General features: G+C 35.3%; 1 protein-coding gene and 1 long non-coding RNA gene across 3 annotated transcripts; one reads left to right on the forward strand and one right to left on the reverse strand.

Moving 5' to 3' along the window:
• Positions 1 to 148: 148 nt before the first annotated feature.
• LOC129241828 (prostatic acid phosphatase) lies at positions 149 to 22,776 on the reverse strand. Of its 2 annotated transcripts, XM_054878361.1 has the most exons (7): positions 22,645 to 22,776; positions 21,780 to 22,496; positions 21,548 to 21,646; positions 2,838 to 3,077; positions 2,325 to 2,774; positions 1,987 to 2,245; positions 149 to 1,915 (listed from the first exon to the last, which is right to left on the reverse strand). In XM_054878361.1, the coding sequence occupies exons 2-7, from the start codon at positions 21,960 to 21,962 to the stop codon at positions 1,809 to 1,811; spliced, it is 1,338 nt and encodes a 445-aa protein (XP_054734336.1). In that variant the 5' UTR covers positions 21,963 to 22,496; positions 22,645 to 22,776; the 3' UTR covers positions 149 to 1,808. The 2 variants fall into 2 exon arrangements, with proteins under 2 accessions (XP_054734336.1, XP_054734328.1); XM_054878353.1 differs by having other exon boundaries at positions 21,780 to 22,776.
• LOC129241841 (uncharacterized) lies at positions 13,578 to 15,195 on the forward strand. Its single transcript, XR_008582162.1, has 3 exons — positions 13,578 to 13,728; positions 14,643 to 14,833; positions 14,909 to 15,195. It is a non-coding gene; the product is annotated as an uncharacterized LOC129241841 (long non-coding RNA).
• Positions 22,777 to 22,825: the final 49 nt, after the last annotated feature.

A 22,825-nucleotide genomic window follows, 5' to 3' on the forward strand; every position in this document is an offset into this window, starting at 1 on the left:
ATACGTTGAGATCGATTCTGGATAGCTAGCAGTTTAACCTACTAAAATGTCCTAAACCTAACTCACGAAGTAACTCAGGTCTCCTGAAACAACTGAAGCTCTTCGTCTTTGCAAAAATTGGTGGTTGGTCTCCGCGGAAGCGTTAGGAAGGTGGTAAAAGAGTCTTTGCCTCATTCCCATGACAGCCAGTCTTACGTTACCGGAATGACTCGGGTTTTTCCTGACCAAAGGCTGCCACCCCGGTAAACTAACCCTGTCTAGTGCATCGTACCTTACCTAGAAGGTGTTGTGATTAGATTATTTGTTTAAGGATGATAGAATAGCAGGTTGCGCCTTCCGAATTCGCTGCATCGTCAAAGCCTATGAATAAACAAACAAAAGGAATGGGAACTGCTTGTTTGTGAAAAGGAAGAGTAGGCGAAATCAAGGGAAACAACTATTACTGCTATAACAACAACATCAACCAAACAAAAGGAATTATGCGCACACTTTCTTGCCACGTCATCTTCCGCATGAAAACGAAAAAAAAACTGCATTTGGAGGCTTTATACTCGTATTAATTTTTACTTTCACAATTTAGTACGCGGCATTTCGTTTTCATTAGTTTGCTTAGTTTAAGAGTAACAAATCAATATAGTACCAAGCCATTCACTGAATTTTCGCAAACATGTAATTTCCCCTCCTTTTGTTTGTTTTGTATTGGAAAGTGTGCTGACCTCAGGCCTCTGTCGAAACGGCAAGATTCCTGGGTCTACCGTTAGATGAGCTAGACGAAGACGACCGGTGATTACACTACATTGGCTGGGCAAAGTTTCTACTACAACAACAACAACGTCAGGTTTATCAAAATCCAGTATTCAATTCGTCTTTAATTTAGAAATGCCAGTAAAGCGAAAGGATGGAACGTTTTTGTTGTATTGTGAATGCCCGGGAAAGTAATTTCAGAGAAAGAAAATTTATATTTACATATTTGAATTTGCATATGCCATTTTTCTGAGTGCCTGGTAATGAATCATTTCTTTATGAAGGAGTTTTATCTATTCGTCATTCATTCCATTCTTCTATTACCTTTCTTTTGACATTTCTAATTTCAAAAATGTTGTTGTTGCTCCAATGCGACCACTTTGTATAGATTCCGCCTTGCAGACTTCTATCGCAAAATTTTCATTCGAATCCCGATCATTCACCACTAGAAAACAGACCATACATCATCAAAGGAAAAATATCACTGACCTGTGAGTTTTTAAAGGGTTTGGTGTTTTTCATGGCCATAATTTTTTTTATTCATAGACATTTGGACGCTAGTAATGAAACAAAAAAAAATAAGCTAACAACTTTCGATAACCAAAGGTCGAGTCAAAGGTCAACTGCACAGCGCAAACTAAAATTTAGTTAAAAAACGTTATTTGCTCTTGCAAGTTTTCGAGCTGGGCAAATTGTGAAATGATCAAAAATTTTCATGTTGACGAACAGACCCATGACTGGCACACAATTTTTAAGTATGTAAATGTTTGAATGTATATCTAAGTATTATACATATATGTATGTATGTATTTATTATAAAATATGCTAATTTGTTATTAGAGCGAAATTATCAGCTAGAAACGTGAATCACAATTAATAAACTTGCATACGCACATACACACACACTAAAAATGTAATTCAATTTCTAAATATCAAATTTGTCAATTATTAAAATGATAAATGCATAATATTAGGGTTACTGATATTTAGAGGAACATTTAAATTTGTGCTCATCACCATTGGAATTTGTTGGAAAATTAAAGGGCTAAATCAATTGCCAATAATTAGGCCCTTTGCGTGAACGCAGAATAGCTGTAGCGGCGACGACGAGAGTACATCAAGAATATGGTGGAGAGCAACAGCATTATGCAGATTATTGTTCCAAGAATAGCTGGAAATAGATAAATAGAAAAACATCGGATATTATAGAGTATTAAAGTGTACATTTCAGCTGATGCTTACCCATGGCCAAGCCAATATTAGCGTCATCGTATGCCATCATCATTGTGCTCAACTTGCATTCCTGCTCCCAATTCGCAGGCAAAATGTCTTGGTATATCTCAAATAATTGCTCCAGCGGACAGGCAACACCACACTTCGGTATGCTAAGCAAGGTTGCTTCTGTAGTGGTGTTTTTGTAGAATATCGAAACAAATGGTTTATTGTGCTCGTCAAGCCGTAATTCGAATAGTAAACACGCTGTGTAGCCGGGACTTTTCATCTAAAAATGCGGCGAACAAAAATACATGCAATAGATTTTATAAATAAAGAACGTGAGCAACATTAAAAATCTTCCTTACATTGTACAAGTTGAGTGCGTTCAAAACATTCGCCACAGTTGTGTCGTGTGCGCTGTAAATCCACACAGAGCGGTCGGGTTTCAGTGACCCGCGCGTCTTATCAGCAAAACGATGTAGCATCTCTTTGATCAACGGACCAGCCTTCAAGCGCGCCATGTGACGCGTGTATGTGGTTATAGAGAATGCGAAATCAGCAATGTAGGTCATATCAGCGCTGGGATACACCTTCTTGGTCCATTCGGGTAGAGTGCGATTGTAAAGCGTTTCGATGAAAAATGTGTTATTTATGCGTTGCACAGCTTCCAGTGTGTCCACTTTGTGGCCCGAATACTTGGTCAAGTAATCGTACAAGTATTGGAAACGTTCATTCAGCTTCTGAAATTCAAGTGAATTTAAAACAGCTGAGCGCGCATAGTCGTATGCGGCACAAGGTGCTTTGCCAGCCAATTCCTAAATGAAAGGAGACAAACTATTAAATGAGAGTTGAAATATTTATAATAATGAAGCTAGCACCTTATCGAGTCTCTCTGGAATTGTGTGTACCGGTATCGGTTGCCAAGCTATGTCTTTATTCCAAATTTCATTGCCAACCGGTGGGTACAAGCCTGCCAAATTGGACATAGCGCTTGCCAGTGTGCGATCGATATCTGTTGAGCGTACGTAAATTTCATCTTCGGAATAGGTTAGATTCAAAAGGGAATGATAGCGTTGACGTAACCATTTACCCAACTCGTAGTGTTGTTTTTTTCCCAACTAAAATTTGAAATGAATTCATTAGTAATTGTGGCTGTGTGAATGTATGTATATACATATTCAAAAGAAGTGACCTGAATATAGGTCCGTTCATGAAGCAAATAATGTGTAATGATTGTTACAAACTATCAAGCTTTGGCATTCATGTATTCACAAAACTTGCAAGGTAGGGGAAAGTGAGAGAGAAATAATGACATTCATTTTGAGGGGAAGTTGCCAATATTTACTAGATAAATTTTTACTTGTAAATTTGCAAGAGAGAAATAGCTGATCGCAAAGTAAAAGTAAACACGAATTAAAATTTGCGAATTGAATCAAAAATGTAATAAAAATGAAATAATAAAAATGGTGATTAAAATGGAGGATGTAAGTAAATATATTTCAGATAAAATTTGTTTATATGAATTCTTATATGAGCGTTTTTTGGTCCCAATTTTTTTGGCGTTTTTTGGTGCCTACTGTTTAGAGCGTTTTTTGGTCCCAATTTTTTGGCGTTTTTGGTGCCCACTTTTCGTCGCTTATTTCCGTTAGTGCTAGTGGCTAGTGCTTGTTCATTCTATAAAGTGCTATCCATTCCGGCGTCCGATTTATTGGTATTGGCTTGCGTTAAGTTGTGCCGTTGCTGCGGTCCTGAAATCGCTGCATTTGTGCGGGTGATAAACGCTCGGAGTAGTGCGCGTTTTTGCCACGGTTTGTGTCCGGCGTTTACCTACACCGGTCGACCCTTCTCCGTTTTTGTAAATTTTGTCTATTTGTATTCTCTGCAAATGTTATGAATTTATTTAGATATATATTCTTTCTCTCTCTCTCTCTCTCTCTCATTCTCTCTCTGGTCTCTCCCTCTTTCTTTGTCTGCCTTAAAAGTTTCACTTCTGTTATGTTTACTACGCTACACACACTTTGTTTCGATATTTTTCTCTTTGAGAGCGAATTCTCGGAAATTAAGTTACTGGCATGTTGCTGGATAATTTTTACATGAACGGCCCGTCTCTCTTTTAACCTTTTAACTGTTTATCTTTTCTTCGAAAAACTTTTTCTACCCACTTAATTATTTTCGAACGCAAGCGAGTATACTCGACGTAAACAGAGTAAAATGTTTCTGCCTATGAAAGTAGGCAATTATGACTAAAAATCAAACGTTGCGTGTTGGTTTGTTAGAAAATAAATATTTTATTCGTTGTAAACAAACAAACATTTTTTCATTGATAGATAATACTAACGCTTCTGTTTCCCGATATTATTTACTTAATTTTTTTTATTAAAAAAAGATTTTCCCTTTTTTACCATTATCTAAGTGGCGGGATAAAAATCCACCAAACGCCAGGGTATTCCACCGTCTGTGAGACCACAATTTGTGTTTAACAGAGTATTTCGACGTGGAACTGTACTTGTATGTACCGGTACTGGGATAGCTCCTTATTTTTATTTTTAGTGTTATAAAAGGTGGTCAGGCTGGAGGTACTTTTTCCAATAGAGTTTTGTTGACAGATCACGCGTGACTGGCAAACTATATACATCATTTTCTTCAGTATTTGTTGGCATTTCATTATGGAAAGACTTACGCCTGAACAACGTTTATAAATCGTACGAAAATCGGCGCTCTCTGAAAAGTAACCCGCGCTCATGCCAACTTATGTGCTCAGCGGTGAGTCCAATTTTTGGCTTAATGGCTATGTCAATAAACGAAATTGCCGTGTTTGGACTGAAGAGCAACCCGAAGCCATTCAACTATTTTATCCATTGAAAACAATTGTTTGGTGCGGCCTATGGGCTGGAGGAATCATTAGGCCATATTTCTTCAAAGACGGAGAGAATTTTCTCCCTCTGAAGCACATCTGAAGTCGTTTTGAAAAATATTGATTTCTAAAGAATTATTGAAAAGAAACCAACCGATGGCACACCCTTTGCATTAAAAAAAAAACTAAACCTTTTGAAGAATAAATATTTTTTCATTATAACTCAAGTACTTCAGTGTAGATAAAGCCACTATTGCTTTCTTAAAATTTTAATCATACCAATAATATTGAGCACATCTGGAAAGCCGGTTTGTTGGAGGACGTAGAGATAAGACAAGATTTCTATGCATACACTAATTAGTCCATATGTTGATATTTATGACGGCACTTTAGTCATTTTGCGCAAAATTAATATTTATCTGGCTTTGGCGTAACGCGACATATCACAGCTTAAAGGAAACGTGAAGTATTTTCCTATATTTACATATTTACATATGTATGTATGTATGTAAATATTTCAAAAACGTAATCATACGTTTACAAGCGTATGTATGTATGTATGGATGTGTGCGTAGTTTTATCAGATATAGTAAATAAACACTCAGTTGGATGTGCTCACTATTATCAACAGCCGCACTGAAGTCACCATCGTAGGTTTTCATCACGGCACAGTGGAACGTTGCAGCTGTATAATGAAAATATTCCACTCTAATTTCGTTAACTTTTTCTTTTGCTTTGGAAAAACTTTTTTTTCTTTGATTTGCATTGATAATAATTTTGTTATTGAACGGTAAGCGGTGTCTCATGCCTCAATATGAGTACACTGATCGCATGCAAATTATCTCATGCGATATATTTAATGCCAATTGAGGCCGCTCATCGCAGACCTCATGCGATAAATCGCAAAGTTTTTGGCAAGAGGTTTATTCATGTAATGAACTACCACATTGGTGTTTTGACAACTATACTTTCATTTATACGAAATATTTGTAGTAGCAACATTTTAAATCAAAAGAGCAATTTAAAAACCAGGTATTTCTTCTAAACCCATTAGCCTATTTAACGTTTTTGGCGGATAAAAACAGCGAATTGATTGATTTACCGATATTTTTTTCTTAATTCTCGTTTATAATTTTTTTCTTTTGCTTGAATCTCGACACTCAATTGTATCGTCGTTTTGAAAATGTCGTCAGGTAGGCCAATACGTTGTGCACCCGCTATTGATTGTTTGAAAGCATTATTCAATTTAAAGGTTGAAGAGGAAAGAAAAACGCCCAGATTCTGTGTGAACTCTTTTTGCAAAGAAGAGTAATGCACAGTCATGATGAAAATATTTTTAATGGTTTGGCCAATATTAGACCGTTAACCAGCTCTCAGCGAATTTGACTGAATCAGCGGATGGGCTTACGTAATAGGAGTTATGAATCGGTTTGTTTACGAAAAAACTAAGAATACGTTACTGATATATGAAAAAAAATTAACACAATGTCACTTCCTTGCCATCTGAACAACGACAGATTTAACGAATGTGTGAATACGTGTGAAATGTTATGCAGAATTCGGATAGCGAATCACTCAAGTGACGTAGGAGTCAAAGTTCCCCTCACAATTTTGTTTTTCACCATAGTTTTTGACCAAACCTAGTGATACACTGTTCACTAGACAGGGCTAGTGACCCCGACATACGAAACATATGTCCGGCATGCGAAGGTACCCCGCATGACCCTAACCACCTTTTCACATGCACTTTAAAACCTACTCATCTAACACCCTTCTCCCCAACCTGTCGAAAACAGCATGCTTCCTGGGCCTACCTTTAGATGAACCAGACGAAGACGACCGGTGATACATCCTACACTGACGGGGCTTCTATTACTGTTAAAACAACAACAACCACAACCAAACCTAGTAATCTATCATCCTTGAAGCACAGTCTGGAAAATCAAAATTATCAAAGTGGTTGCCAATGTGAGCATCATAAAATATACCAAATGGCTGCCAAACAAGCAAAATGGCAGCTTATAGCTTCAACAAAAGACTAATCAGGTAAGAAATAAGTAAAGAAATTTAACCAATTTGAATTAACTAATTTCTGTTTTTCTTGTATCGTAGATTGATGAAAGTGCGCTATTTCAGTGTCCAGTTCAAAATGTGATGAATTCCGATTTTTCGAATTCCTTACAATTGTAGATGTTGAATTATTATCTATTGTGCGTTTTTTTTTTGTTTTTGATAATACTGAAATAAAATAATATATTTGTCCAAAAATAACTGTTTTACTAGATCATCCAGTAGAAACAATCATCATTACATGTTATTGCGGGGAATTGCGCTATTTCTCTGTTCATAGCTGTACCGGACTGCTGTATTTTTACTATTTATGAACAATTTTTGTATGAAGCTCACCCACTGTACCCCGCCAATGTCAATGAATTTTTAATGATTATATGCAATATATATGTATGTATGTGTTTGCTTGTCTATACTAATATTATAAAGAGGAAAACTTTGTTTGTTTGTAATGAATAGGCTCAAAAACTACTGGACCGATTTTAAAAATTCTTTCACCATTCGAAAGCTACATCATCCACGAGTAACATGAATTATATTTTATTTTGGAAATAGGGCTCGAGATATAGGTCAAAACGTGGACCCGGGTAACCTTCGGATGTGTATGTACAATATGGGTATCAAATGGAAGCTGTTGGTGAATGCTTTAGTCCAGAGTATTTTTCATGCCGCTCCGTGACTAGGGTCTCGAGATAGAGACCAAAACGTGGACCCTAGAATGTGTTTGTACAATATGGATATCAAATTGAAGCTGTTGGTGAATGCTTTAGTACAGAGTATTTTTCATGCCGCTCCGTGACTGGGGTCTCGAGATATAGGTCAAAACGTGGACCCGGGTAACCTTTGGTTGTGTATGTACAATATGGATATCAAATGAAAGCTGTTGATAAGTGCTTTAAGACGGGGTAATTTTCATACCTATTGATGACTAGGGTCTGGAAATATATGCCAAAACGTGGACCCGCCGTGTCTTTGCACCAAATTAAACCAAACTTACACACATTGTTAAGGAGGTATTGAAGATGGTTTCCGTATAGTTTGGATACCTATTGGTAGATAGGGTCTCGAGATATAGGTCAAAACGTGGACCCGGGTAACCTTCGGACGTGTATGTACCGAATTAAACCAAACTTACACACATTGTTAAGTAGGTATGGAAGATGATTTCCGTATAGTTTGAATACCTATTGGTAGATAGGGTCTCGAGATATAGGTCAAAACGTTGACCCGGGTAACCTTCGGATGTGTATGTACAATATGGGTATCAAATGGAAGCTGTTGGTGAATGCTTTAGTTCAGAGTATTTCCATCCGCTCCGTGACTAGGGTCTCGAGATAGAGACCAAAACGTGGACCCTAGAATGTGTTTGTACAATATGGATATCAAATGAAAGCTGTTGATAAGTGCTTTAATACGGGATAATTTTCATACCTATTGATGACTAGGGTCTCGAAATATATGCCAAAACGTGGACCCGCCGTGTCTTTGAACCGAATTAAACCAAACTTTCGCACATTGTTAAGTAAGTATTGAAAATGGGTTTCCGTAATTTCGTAAAGTTTGGTTGTAATTCGGAGCACTGGCAACGGGTACAGCGTTCTTTTGAGCCAGCCATAATGTCGCTTACTTTTTTAACACTTGGGGCGGAACTGAACTGTCAAATTGACAGTGTGAGTTACAATGTGTCAATATTTCTTTCTGATTTAGATGCCATAAGGAAAAAACGTAAGTGCAACATGTAAAAATTGTTTGTGAATTTTTTTGGAGTGGATTTTGGAACAGTGAATAATTTCTTACGAAATTTGAGAATTTAATGTGAAATCCGAATGAAATTATGTGTTCGTGGAAAAAAAATTTTTTTTGGTTTTTTTTTTTGAAAAATATAAATGGATAATGGTTAAAAAAGCTCCAATGCTTAATAAAACATATAAATTGAAACGAAAAATTCATGGATGATCAGGAAAAAAGACGATTGTTTCTTAGTTATTAATATGCGTTGATTTGAAATTTAAAAACAATCTTCTTTTTTCCTGATTTTCAATTTATATTTTACTAGCAAACCCGGCCCCCTTCGCTGGGCACACTAAAATAGAATAGATATGGTTTAGAACAGAAAATATATGATTTTCATATTATTTATTTCTTTATTCTTTATTCTTTATTCAAGCGCTTTGGCATAAACAATATTTTTTTTTTCTTTTTTTTTTCAGTAAATATAAAATATAAATTGAAAATCAGGAAAAAAGAAGATTGTTTTTAAATTTCAAATCAACGCATATTAATAACTAAAAAACAATCGTCTTTTTTCCTGATCATCCATGAATTTTTCGTTTCAATTTATATGTTTTATTAAGCATTGGAGCTTTTTTAACCATTATCCATTTATATTTTTCAAAAAAAAAAACCAAAAAAAATTTTTTTTCCACGAACACATAATTTCATTCGGATTTCACATTAAATTCTCAAATTTCGTAAGAAATTATTCACTGTTCCAAAATCCACTCCAAAAAAATTCACAAACAATTTTTACATGTTGCACTTACGTTTTTTCCTTATGGCATCCAAATCAGAAAGAAATATTGACACATTGTAACTCACACTGTCAATTTGACAGTTCAGTTCCGCCCCAAGTGTTAAAAAAGTAAGCGACATTATGGCTGGCTCAAAAGAACGATGTACCCGTTGCCAGTGCTCCGAATTACAACCAAACTTTACGAAATTACGGAAACCCATTTTCAATACTTACTTAACAATGTGCGTAAGTTTGGTTTAATTCGGTTCAAAGACACGGCGGGTCCACGTTTTGGCATATATTTCGAGACCCTAGTCATCAATAGGTATGAAAATTATCCCGTATTAAAGCACTTATCAACAGCTTTCATTTGATATCCATATTGTACAAACACATTCTAGGGTCCACGTTTTGGTCTCTATCTCGAGACCCTAGTCACGGAGCGGATGGAAATACTCTGAACTAAAGCATTCACCAACAGCTTCCATTTGATACCCATATTGTACATACACATCCGAAGGTTACCCGGGTCAACGTTTTGACCTATATCTCGAGACCCTATCTACCAATAGGTATTCAAACTATACGGAAATCATCTTCCATACCTACTTAACAATGTGTGTAAGTTTGGTTTAATTCGGTACATACACGTCCGAAGGTTACCCGGGTCCACGTTTTGACCTATATCTCGAGACCCTATCTACCAATAGGTATCCAAACTATACGGAAACCATCTTCAATACCTCCTTAACAATGTGTGTAAGTTTGGTTTAATTTGGTGCAAAGACACGGCGGGTCCACGTTTTGGCATATATTTCCAGACCCTAGTCATCAATAGGTATGAAAATTACCCCGTCTTAAAGCACTTATCAACAGCTTTCATTTGATACCCATATTGTACATATACAACCAAAGGTTACCCGGGTCCACGTTTTGACCTATATCTCGAGACCCCAGTCACAGAGCGGCATGAAAAATACTCTGGACTAAAGCATTCACCAACAGCTTCCATTTGATATCCATATTGTACATACACAACCAAAGGTTACTCGGGTCCACGTTTTGACCTATATCTCGAGACCCCAGTCACAGAGCGGCATGAAAAATACTCTGGACTAAAGCATTCACCAACAGCTTCCATTTGATACCCATATTGTACATACACATCCGAAGGTTACCCGGGTCCACGTTTTGACCTATATCTCGAGCCCTATTTCCAAAATAAAATATAATTCATGTTACTCGTGGATGATGTGGCTTTCGAATGGTGAAAGAATTTTTAAAATCGGTCCAGTAGTTTTTGAGCCTATTCATTACAAACAAACAAAGTTTTCCTCTTTATAATATTAGTATAGATATTTACTCAAAAAAAAAAAAGAAAAAAAAAATATTGTTTATGCCAAAGCGCTTGAATAAAGAATAAAGAAATAAATAATATGAAAATCATATATTTTCTGTTCTAAACCATATCTATTCTATTTTAGTGTGCCCAGCGAAGGGGGCCGGGTTTGCTAGTAATAAATATGTAACTCATTGCATCACAGGATTCCTATACAAATAATAACAATTCTCTGTGCTCATATGCACTGGCCTATGTTTGCAGATATGACTGAATTTACATAGAAAATACAATTATGTATGCCTGTATGCCCATTAAACTGAAATTAACGCCACTGATTACTGCGACAATTGAGTTTATTCTTTTGATTAAATTTTTTTTTTTTGTGTACTGAGAATAAACTTACAGACATACGTCAGTATGTAGATACATTAGTTTGGACCGTCAATATTTGTCATTTATTATTAGAAAGGGCGATAAGCCAATAAACAACAAAGCCTTCCACATAGAGTATGTACATACATATGTGTGTACACATATACGTATGTATATATGTATATGTGTGTATGCGTACTTAGTGCAGCAAACAATGGGCGAATTGGTGCCTAATTTATCAAGAATTATCAGATGACTGAAAAAATAATTGGAAAAAAAGCAAGTAGGAGTTTCGATAAAGAATTCTTTTAATTTATTTTTTGGCGTACTTTTTTTACTGCTACGCTTTATCAAGGAAATATGATTCCATTAATTAATTGAATGAGAGACTCAAGCAACTCGCTGACACATCTAGGCATACATACACATTCATACATACAGCCCTGGACAGATAAATAGCACAAGTGTGAACCTTGCATGTTAAAGTTAAGTTTTTAGTACGAACTTTGCTTTGATCAAATAAATTGGTTTGTTTACATTGATTACTGTTATTAAGCTTACATTTATGCGAGGAATTTACTTTTTTTTCGATGGAATTTTTGTTTTGAAGGGGACACAAAAATAGCACATTTTAACTTGTGCAGCGGAGAATAAGACTTTAATATTGTTTCCGCGATTTTTAGTATAATTTTTTGTTTTCTTAAAAAATTTTTTAAAGTAATTACTAAAAATAGGGCGTGGAAAACATTGCACGCCAGACTACCGCTCTCCGTATACCGTATGAGTCCAAACGGGAAAAGCTTTGCATAAATAGCTGAAATGATGATGTGCTTTCAGAAAATGGTTTAAAATGCTCTTAACTTAGTTAAGAAAGATTCATGGTACTAAGCAAAAAAACGGAAAGAAAACCAAAGCCGCGAAAAAACTGATGTTAATGTGGGTGGAGCTATAATACGCAAGAGCAAAGCAGATGCTTTTAAGTCGGCACGGCAAATAATGCTTGAAATAAACCAAGAATCTGGTCTACAGGTGTCCAGAAAGCTTGTAGGAAGGCGACTTAACGAAGCCCAGCTGTTTGGCCGCATAAGCAGAGAAAAAGCATTCCTCTCAAAAAGACATATCAAACACCAACTTGCCTTTGCAAAAGCCCACAGAGACAAATCTATTCAGTTTTGGAAAAAACGTGCTTTAGACCGACGAAACCAAAATAAATAGGATGAGACCAGATGGGAAAACTATTGTACGTCCTCCAAAAAATCACGCACTAAATCCTAGATTCACAAAAAAGACGATTAAACAAGGCGGAGGAAGCATCATGGTTTGGGGAGCCTTTTCCTGGCATGGTGTTGGGCCGATTGTTCGCGTGGTTGGTAAAATGGATAGTTTTCAGTATCTGTATATTCTGCAGAATAAAATGGAGCCATTTGTGTTTGAGTTTATGCTATTAAATTTGACATTTATGCAGGACAATGATCCAAAGCATACTGCAAAGTCAGTGAAACAATGGCTCAGAAGAGAAAAAATTAATGTATTGGATTGGCGGGCGCAGAGCCCTGATCTAAATCCAATACAAAATTTGTGGAATGACGTTAAAGTTAAAATCGCCAACAAAAGTTTTAAAAATGTTGATGTTTTGTGGGCCGCACTTGAGGAGGCTTGGTACTCGATTCCAAAGGAAAGATGCAACAAGCTTGTAGAAAGCATAGAGCGACGGCTTGAAGAAGTAATCAAAAACGGTGGATAAAGTACAAAATGCTAATCTGTTAAAAAAATATTATTACTTAACTATCTGATTTGTTTACTATTTTTGCTTTTATTTGGAATTTTTTAGGATGTGCTATTTATGTGTCCAGGAGGTTTCGGGAGTTATCAACGTTCTCGTAAATTAAATCAGAACTGATATTCTTTTTGACCACTTTTTTGTTTTAAAGTGGAAGTAAATAAGTTTTTTTTATTTTTTATGTTGCTTTTTACCCAATAAAAAAAATTATTTGACAACATATTCAACTCTTTGCTTTCAAAGTCTAAATGTACTATTTATATGGCCATGGCTGTATGTACATACATAGATTTGGGCCCTATCGTGAATTCCGTACGAACAAATCATTCCTATGAATTGCAATACAAAACCAAATTTGAGAACTTTGTCCTGCTTTACTTTTGCATTGTAATTTTTCAAACTGATTTATTCACATAAAATACACGATAAGACTATTTTACAAATGCACTTAGGTATGTATAAGTTAACGTATTCAGCAACTCAAATTAACTTCATTTATTTATTCCCACAAAATATTATGCTGACGCTATGTCTGCGACAGCGGATATTTTGGCAGAAACTGTGCCAAGTGTTTTGTGGTAATCTGACGCGCACGTGTTGCATCGTCAACAGTAAATGCAGTCAAGCGAGGTTTCATTATGTTGTGCTTGCCTAATTAGAATTAGTCTTTTTAGAGTACTCAAACAGAGCATGAAGCTCAAGTGTAATCAAATAAAATAATAATACCAAATAAAATGTAAAATAAAATACTAATAAATGTAACTGTAATAAATGTAATTTGTAGCTGTTTAAATGAGGATGTATTACGTCTAGCGACTATTACTCCGGAATAATAAAATGTAATTTATACATATTATATATAAAAAGGTAGTCGATTGATCGTTTTTTTTTTTATATACTGGATTATTTGAAAAGTATACACAAAGGAAAACATGTGAAACAATAAATTGAGAGGTACCTTCTCTCTCTCTTCTCAATGCATTGCTCACAACTTCTAACTCGTTTTGTTTGCCAAAGTAACGGAAATTTAGATAACATGCAAAATTCAAGTTTCGTTGTTGTTATACTTAAATCGTTGCTTTTTAAATATCATACCAAAAATAAGAGCATATTCGTATAAACACATCAACTTAATTTTTAACACAGACATATTTTTAGATTTTTTAATAATTAATTAGTCCACGATTTTTATTAATAACTTCAAATATTCGTTTTGGCATTGATTTTACTAAATTTTGCAGCATGTGCGTTTCAAATCTTCACTTCTTGGCTTTCTTAAGGACCAATTTATTTATTTCTTTTTTTGTGCGACATACACTAGACCAGGGGTGGCCAAACGGTCGATCGCGACTATTAGTCCAGTCGATCGTGGCAAGTCAAAAAAATATAAATACAATATATATACATACGTGGAACAGAGTGCGCAACACTGCTGCACGCATTAAAGGTGGTAAACTATCGACACTATCGATGGTTGAGCACTATCGTGTCGACCTACTATTGATAGTTCTGCACTACTGATAGTGTTCGATAATGCCACCGACAGTTTTGTTTACACATCACTGAAATAAATTGCGCGTTTATTCATTTGTAGCGTCGCTTAGCTTGTAAAAGTAATTTTGTTGAGTGCAGTGAGAATTGTTTTACTTAAAATTAAACAAAAAAAAGCATCATCTTGTATCATTTTTCAATCGCCGTTCCGTCACGTTATTTATCTTCTCTTCTACGCAGTACAGCTCTCTTTTGTTTTCAGCTCGTTATCGCCATTTTCAAGCCCTTAGTTGACGAGGCCTGGTTGACGACAGACTAGCGCGAACCGATATAATTCACGATTAGACTGCATCGCCCCTCATAGGTACCTACGCTATGGATAAGTGGTTGAAAAGAAACGCTGAGGGACTATCAAATGAAGAAAGAAATGCTCATGAAGATTCATCAAATGAAGTAAGATCATATTTTTGATATTTTTACTATTGCAAACGAACCTCTTATAAATCCTACCTATCGATGCCGTTCAAGATAAGGAATTCAGGGAATTTATCTAGAAAATCTAGAAAAACCCCCCTTGCTTATCTGTTTTCAAGGAATTCAAGGTGGCTAGGCCTTGTCGTTGTCTTGACTACATCCTTGATTGTTGTCACAATATTTCTGCTACTGACTGGAAGCGTCCAGTTAAAAGGATAAGTATTGCAAGCTCTTGAGAGCCCTTACTCGCTCTTATACTTTGAACAAATTATAAATAAAATATAAAATTAAATTTATACTTATTAAATTTTTAATAAATATAATTTTATTTTGAAAAATGTTGTATTAATTATTGTAATTTATTGTGATGCAAGGGTAAAATTAAAAATTTTAATGTTTTCGCATAATTTATTAAATCAAGTATAATTTGGTTTAGGTAAATGTCATAAAACAATGTAAGAGTTAAAATTTAGTACTAGTAGTAGTTCTGAAATTTGTTTGTCTGTGAGGAAAATGAAGAGTAATTTAAATGTGAAATGCATAACATTTAAACAGTAACAGAAATGATGAGTTCTATTGCAGCATTTCAAAGTCAAGCAGCGTCTATGATAATTGACATCGAAAAGAAAAAATTTCAACAATTTGTAAACATCAAGGATTATGTTGAGAAACATACTACTTACAATTTCATTCCTGACAAGTACACGGCAGAAATTAAGGCAGTGGTATCAGACTTCGAAATTCGCTTTAGTGATTTCAAAAAAATTGAGAAGTTGGTCGAATTCATCAGTTATCCGTTTAATAATTCCATTGATCATAGTGATATCTATGAAATAGCTACAAAATTTGCAGATACATTTCAAGTGGACCACATGATACTTCAAAACGAAATTATAACTCTGCGCTGCGACATATTTCTAAAAGCAAGATCATCCTCAGGTCTAGATTTCTGGGCAGTGGTTTCCAACGAAAAATATCCAAATTTGAAGAAATGTGTTGAACAACTGCATTCGTGTTTTGGTTCAACATATTTATGTGAGTCCACATTTTCGTACTTAAAACAAACAAAAAATAAACATCGTTCTCGCTTGACAGACGCTCATACATTGGACTCTTTAAGGTTGGCAATTTCCAACTACAAACCTGATTTTGCTAATCTAGTAGAAGATGCTCAGACCCAGTGCTCACACGAATGCTCAACTAAATAAGTACTTTTTTAGAGTAATTTTTATGTTTTTCTTCTTAATAAAATAAAAAGATTACATAATTGTGTACTGAACTGTGCTGTTTTATTAAGGTTTTCAAGAAGTATGTAATTGGTAGATCCCACAGGGTGTCGTCAGTGAACAGTAGATCTTGGGTCTAAACAAGTTGGCCATCCCTGCACTAGACCACTTCATACACGATATGTTGAGCTCTTCAAATCATTTTAACGATTCTTTAGCAACGTGAATGGCAGCGTTATCTTGTTGGGAAATGCTATCTTCATCGATTTTATTATTCAAAACTATGATGCGAGCATCGTCTACAACTCCGTGCATATTTTAGAAGTCACTTTGTACAACACAGAGCAAATATTTTCTTTTCGTCTTGATGAAAATGCTTTTTAACATACGACCAGACATACAAATCGTACCAATAACCACTGTACGAGTATAGGCCATCTAGGTTGAATGTTTTTTTATCCTTTTTAATTTGGTTTATTTGGCGGTTAGTCAGTTTTGTATTGCCTTTCGTAGGCTTTCTTACATTTACAATTTTCGCCTTTTTTTAAAGAGTGCAGCACTGCCTCTCATCTTCCGATTCTTCGCCCAATCTCCCGATTTGAATAGCTCTCCCTATGATACGGGACCATTTCAGAATCATTAAAATAGTTTCCCTTTGGCATTTTAATACAAATCTTAAAAAGCATATTACTAAAATAAATTGGAAATTTTGAAAAACAAAACGTGTTAGAAGTTATTGTGAGCAATGCATTGAGAAAAGAGAGGGAAAGCAGTAAAACTAAAATTAAGAGTGCGTTTACACCAAGAATGATAGAAACAAGATTGTGACGTCTCTTTTGCCATGTCGTGCAGTGTTGCCAACCATTTGCAAAGGTGACCATTAAAAAAGGTCACTCTGAGAAGATTTTAGTGCTAATGCAAATTTGTTGATTCTTATAAAGATTGATATTTTGAAAGCGCAAATTAATTTTTTGATCCTTATTAGTTAGTGCAAGAACATTAAATGCTCTTCTCTTAACTCTTCTTAACATTGAAAACCTTTTTATATATATAATTGGCGCGTGCACCCTTTTTGGGTGTTTAGCCGAGCTCCTCCTCCTATTTATAGTGTGCGTCTTGATGTTGTTCCACAAATGGAGGGACCTACAGTCTGCCGTTAGGAGTCGGCTTAAAATGAGGAGCTTTTTCATGGCAGAAATACACTCGGAGGTTTTCCATTGCCTGCCGAGGGCGACCGCTATTAGAAAAATATTTTCATTAATTTTGCTTTCACCGAGATTCGAACCAATGTTCTCTCTGTGAATCCCGAATGGTAATCACGCACCAACCCATTCGGCTACGGCGGCCGCCTTTACCTTTTTACACATTTTAAAAAGCGTTTGAATTTACTGAATGCGAAATAAAATCATAGAGGTGTAATCGTTTCGTCCGGTACTCAATCCTTAGTGTAAAAATAAGCAACAAAATACCAGAAAATACTGAAAAAACCATAACGACATTTTTACAAAAAGAGTACCTTATTTTGTTACATAACCTGAAATATAGCAAGTAAATCGTACCCTTAACAAAGGAGTTTCTTTTAACAAAAAAGCTCATAAATTAAATTGTACATATCCATAACATATTTATTAAAAACAACGAACATTTTAAAGACAATTTGTCACGCATACAAAGTTCTTTAAGTAGTTCAATTGAAATTTGGTATTTTATTTTCTTTAAATGGGCATTTGAATGCGTTTTTATATCCAAAGCTAGGCAACACTGCAGTAGCGAGAGAGAGATTTGACTGCGGAAAGCAGAAGAACACCAACAACAACTGCAATCGCGGGCAATGCGACCAGATATTAAAAACAGAAAAGCTAAATAAAACTGAGTGAATTATTGAACTAATTTTTAAAAAATTTATATTTTACAAAATAATAAACATTACTTTTATCTATAACAGGCTAGAAAAATGTCATGAAGAAAGAACTAAGACTCCGAGACTAAATAACAAACAAAACAAACCATACTGGTGCTAAAACCACGTAACTCATTGTCAAAGTAACGGTACCACGATAAGCGCCATCTCATTATTCTTTCCATCATGCGTTTATACGAATATTTGTCACTGTCGATGTACCACAAATGAGAGCCCTATGGTGGACCGATTCAGAAAAAACTTTACCGAGAACCCTAGTATATCGGGCACCTGAAAAATATGGTATGTCAATACAAAACACGCGCATTTTTTGTGTTTTTAAGATAAGCAAACTATTGTGCATATACACTTATACATTTATATAGGTATGTATTTATGTATTTAAGGACATGTCTGCGTTCGTTTAACAAATCAAGTTATTTTGGTTGCGAAGAGTCTGATTTTAGATCAGTTAGTAAATCTCTTTCATAAAAAATTATTATTTTATTAATTTTCTTTTAATATCACATTAGAATCTTGCAATTAAGTGAATGACAAGAAGAAGTCGAGATCTGAAAGTGGTTTTGGCGACAGTCAACAGATAAGGATGTCAAGATTTTATTAAGATTTCTTAAAATTTACTTTCTCATTTTTGTTTTCTTAAGTAAATAAACATGTTTTGTAGAAAAAGCGCAATATCAAAAGAAATGATTTTTTAATAAAAAAAAATTACTAAGCTAAGTAAAATTAAGTAAAGCACACAAATGTGCGGCTGCGTTAAAGGCTAATAACGGTGGATAAAGTTGGTTTAGTGTGACTAATTATGAAGCAAATTAAGTAACTCATAGTCATGACCTGTTCCATTCCTGACTTTAAAAATATCAGTAAATTTAGAAAACATTTTTTTTCTCAGATAATAATACTGTAGAAATGCTAAAATGACAAAAAAACAACACCGAGGCACGTAAACTTTACTTTTGGTAGTAGATTATGGATCTGGGAAATATTTCGACTTTAAATTTGCATAAAGAGAAGAAAAGAATGGAGCCAACATATAAAGAGAATGGGAGACGATCGTTTGGCAAAGATTGTGATGAAAGGAAGACTAACAAAGCGTTGACACGCGTGTGGACGCCAGGTTACCGGGAAGATCCGGATTGTATGTCCGGTCAAGGACTGTCACTTCAGCAGAATTCCCCCTATATGTATGGGGAATATTTATGCTACTAACAAATGATGCAATAATTATATCTTTATTTTAAAAAACAAAAACATATTGCATTTTTTTTTTCGTTGAAAAAAAAAAACAGGTCCTAGTCCGACAATAAAGATGAAGAAGAAAAAGAAGTTTGCATTGCATTTTGTCGATAATTCTTTAATGAAAAAACGCGCAAGTCTTTTTTGAACTACGATTTTTGCAAAACTCAACACTAACATATTTAGAAGACTTTCCATTTTCTGTTCCCACGACAAACGGTTCTACATTACCGGAACGACACGGATTTATGTATGTATATCCGGTCAATGATTGTCACTCCAGCAGCATTCCCCGTATGTAAGTATGGGGAATGTTTATGCTGCTACAACAACAAAGGTTGTCTTTATTCATTGAATTGCAATTCGCCTTTTCCAATTTTGAGTACTTTTCGACTTATTCTACCGAATTTTTGTATTTAATTTTTTTTTTTACGACGATAATGCGAATGCAGACATCCGGATGTACACGGCGAAAGATAAAAAGCAAATCAGCTGGGCTACCGATACCACCTTTACTAGATTCGCTTTGAACACTTGCGAGAACTTGAAAGAAAACGGAATTTAACAACATCAGCTGTTTAACTGATGTAATTGTGTTATTTACTCTTTTTTTTTGTTTACAAATACAATAAATTTTTTCTTGATACATATTCTCTTCTCTACTCACTTCCTTGAATGCATTAACCTCACGCTGTGCAGAATGCATGTATATGTATATCTATCTGTCAGGCCTGCATTAACCTGTCCTAGCATTCCATTTTTGTTTAGATATCTTCGCTATTTTGGCCCTCTCTTAGTAGTCTTCTCACACATCACAACAACACTTATGACGCGCCAAAGTTACGCTCTTTTTCCCCTAAAATATACGCAATCTTGTATTCAATTATTGTTGTGCCACACATTATTTTAATATCTGTAAAAGATCAAATAGTACCGTGACTTCGGAATTCAAACTGCGCAGGTATATCGATACGAAAAGTTGTCACTTCCTTGGTCATTCGACCTTTTTCCTTGCTTTTCACGAATTTTATAAAAGATTCTAAATTTAGCGGGGTAGTTTTTGATAATGTCGCGAAGAGTTGTATTACCTCGATCTACGATTTCTACGACTTTGCGAATACTTTAAGCCTCACTATAATGCCATACAAAGAATTGACGAATTTTATGCTTGCATTTTTATACTCGTCTCTTTTCATGTAGAAACACGCTCTAAAGACAAAGCTAAATTAATTTAAGAAAAACAAAAAGTTACAAATATCAATGCTAACTACTGCTTACTAAAGGGTTTTCCAATAACAGGTGATCGCTGTTAAACAGGGAGATGATTAACGATTTTTTATGGCCGGAATTGGATGGTATTGATCTGGACAACGTTTATTTTCAACAAGACGGCGCTACGTGCCACACAAGCGAAACCATTGATCTTTTACGAGAAAAGTTTCCGGACCGTGTTATCTCTCGAAGAGGTGATCACAAAGGGAACGTCTACCCCAACATCCCAGGGTTGATTCAAGGCCTCAAAGATGGAATTCGTGAGGCTATCAAGGACATAGGCCTGCCACTTTGCAATACGGTTATGGAAAATTTCATGAAAAGGATATTGTCCTGTAAGCGTGGTCGTGGTGGTCATTTGCCTGATGTTATTTTCCGCTATTAGCGGCATACCTTCCTCTTTATAATGAAATGAACATCCGATCATTTATATTAAAAAATAGCATTTTTCTTTTAATATCAAAATGACACCTCTTATTGGAAAACCCTTTACTTGAATGTCTGGTTAGACGTTTGATTTTCAAAAGATTTCTTTCATTTTCGCAAACTCTTTTAAAGATTAAAGAGAGGTACATATCTTACGTTCCCTTAAAAATATGTCCGACGTATATTTTCTTATAATTTCAATTTCTAATTGAACATTATTTTCGTAACTTTTAAGTGTCCGGTTATTCGTTTGGACTACTTTGTAGCTACGCACAAAAATTTTGTGTTTAAAGAATGTTTCTTTTTAAATCAAAATATATTTTTAAGCTTCAAAATTTCAACTATGGTAAACATTACCCCCTACCTTTGCTGCTTGTAAAATTGAATGCACTTTTCATTTCCCCTCTCGGTATGGTAAACTTCCATATGGTACTATTAATCGCAGTTGCTGTATGCCCATACTTATGTACATATACATATGTGTATATATGTATGTTGTGTTATGTATGTACGTGCACTATGTGCATATGTTGGCCTGAATTGGACATTTAAGCCATTGCAACTAAATTAAAATTTGGCAAATTAAAAGCAAAACATGATTTTTACACTTACATTCGTCAGCTCACCCCAACCGACGGGCCAAAACTCGCGCTTTTTCCATGGATCCGTAGGGTATGGTTCAATCGGTGTACGGTCGCCGTGGCGGTAAAGCTAATCAAACACAAACAGCAAACAATGTCTTATTATGAAGGTTCCAACTTATTTATTTACTATTTGCTTTGGAGCAATCAGCAAAAACAGATGGTAGTCACCCCTTACCACCTTACCAATATTCACAACTTACCACATGGGCGAATACTAATTTTCCTTTCAAAGCATTACTTTCAGTTTGTTGGCGTGGTTCGCTGTAATGGCTTATTGTGGCCGTTTCCAAATCCGCCAAGGTTGAGGAAGCAAAGCACAAAGTAAAGAGTAGCAGTGAGTTGAGCAGCCACTGCGACTTATATAAATTTTGTATTTCAGTCATATTTTTAACAAGTAGGTATTTACAACTTTGGTTTTCTGATTTATTTTCTGTTATAAATTTGTTCACTTTTGTTTCGACTCAACAACCTGCTTGTGTCGCACTGAACTTTGAAATGATCGTTTAGCAATCCATGCGATTCACAAAAGTCAATGTTGGCAAACGTTGAAATTGGTAAATAAATAAATACCGACAAACATCTGCGAAATATGTACGACTCTTTTGTTTTTGTTTTCTTGTCACTCTTGTATGTCACCACTCCTCGTATTCACGTTACCTGCTTGCTTGCGGGAGGTTTTTTTAGCCAATATTTTTTATATCTTTCATTTTGTATGCGTTCTATCAACGATCTGATATTCGTCGGAAATTATGCAAGTAGAAAATGAGAGTTTATTGGCTTATTGTGTAAATTTATCAGCGCAACTGAATTTAGCTGCTTCCGTGTAGTTATTTTTATTGTATTATTAATTATTAATTAGTTTTAAAAAAGCACTCGTAAAAACAAAATGTGTACCGCCATCGTCGTTTTTATGCGCTCTGAATTTCCCCGTCGTTTCAATAAAGACAAAAAATAAATAAATATAAATACATCGCAAATAATCAAATAATCTCCGATTCACTCAATTTATACGACGGGGCAAAAGTGTCTCGAATTTGTCATCAAACACAACCGACAGCTACTGACCACAGACTGACTTTGCTGACTTGCAGTGGAGACACCTCGCAGAGAGTGTGAACCAAACAACAAATTCTTTGCGTGCTCCAACAATTTTTCACTACATCTCAACGACACACAACAGATAAAAAAACCTTGAAATACACTATGGAAATGTCAAATGTCTGTATTTTGTTGTATGGCGATTGAA

The sequence above is a fragment of the Anastrepha obliqua genome, chromosome 1 (assembly GCF_027943255.1).
Source record: "Anastrepha obliqua isolate idAnaObli1 chromosome 1, idAnaObli1_1.0, whole genome shotgun sequence".
Taxonomy (NCBI): Eukaryota; Metazoa; Arthropoda; class Insecta; order Diptera; family Tephritidae; genus Anastrepha; species Anastrepha obliqua.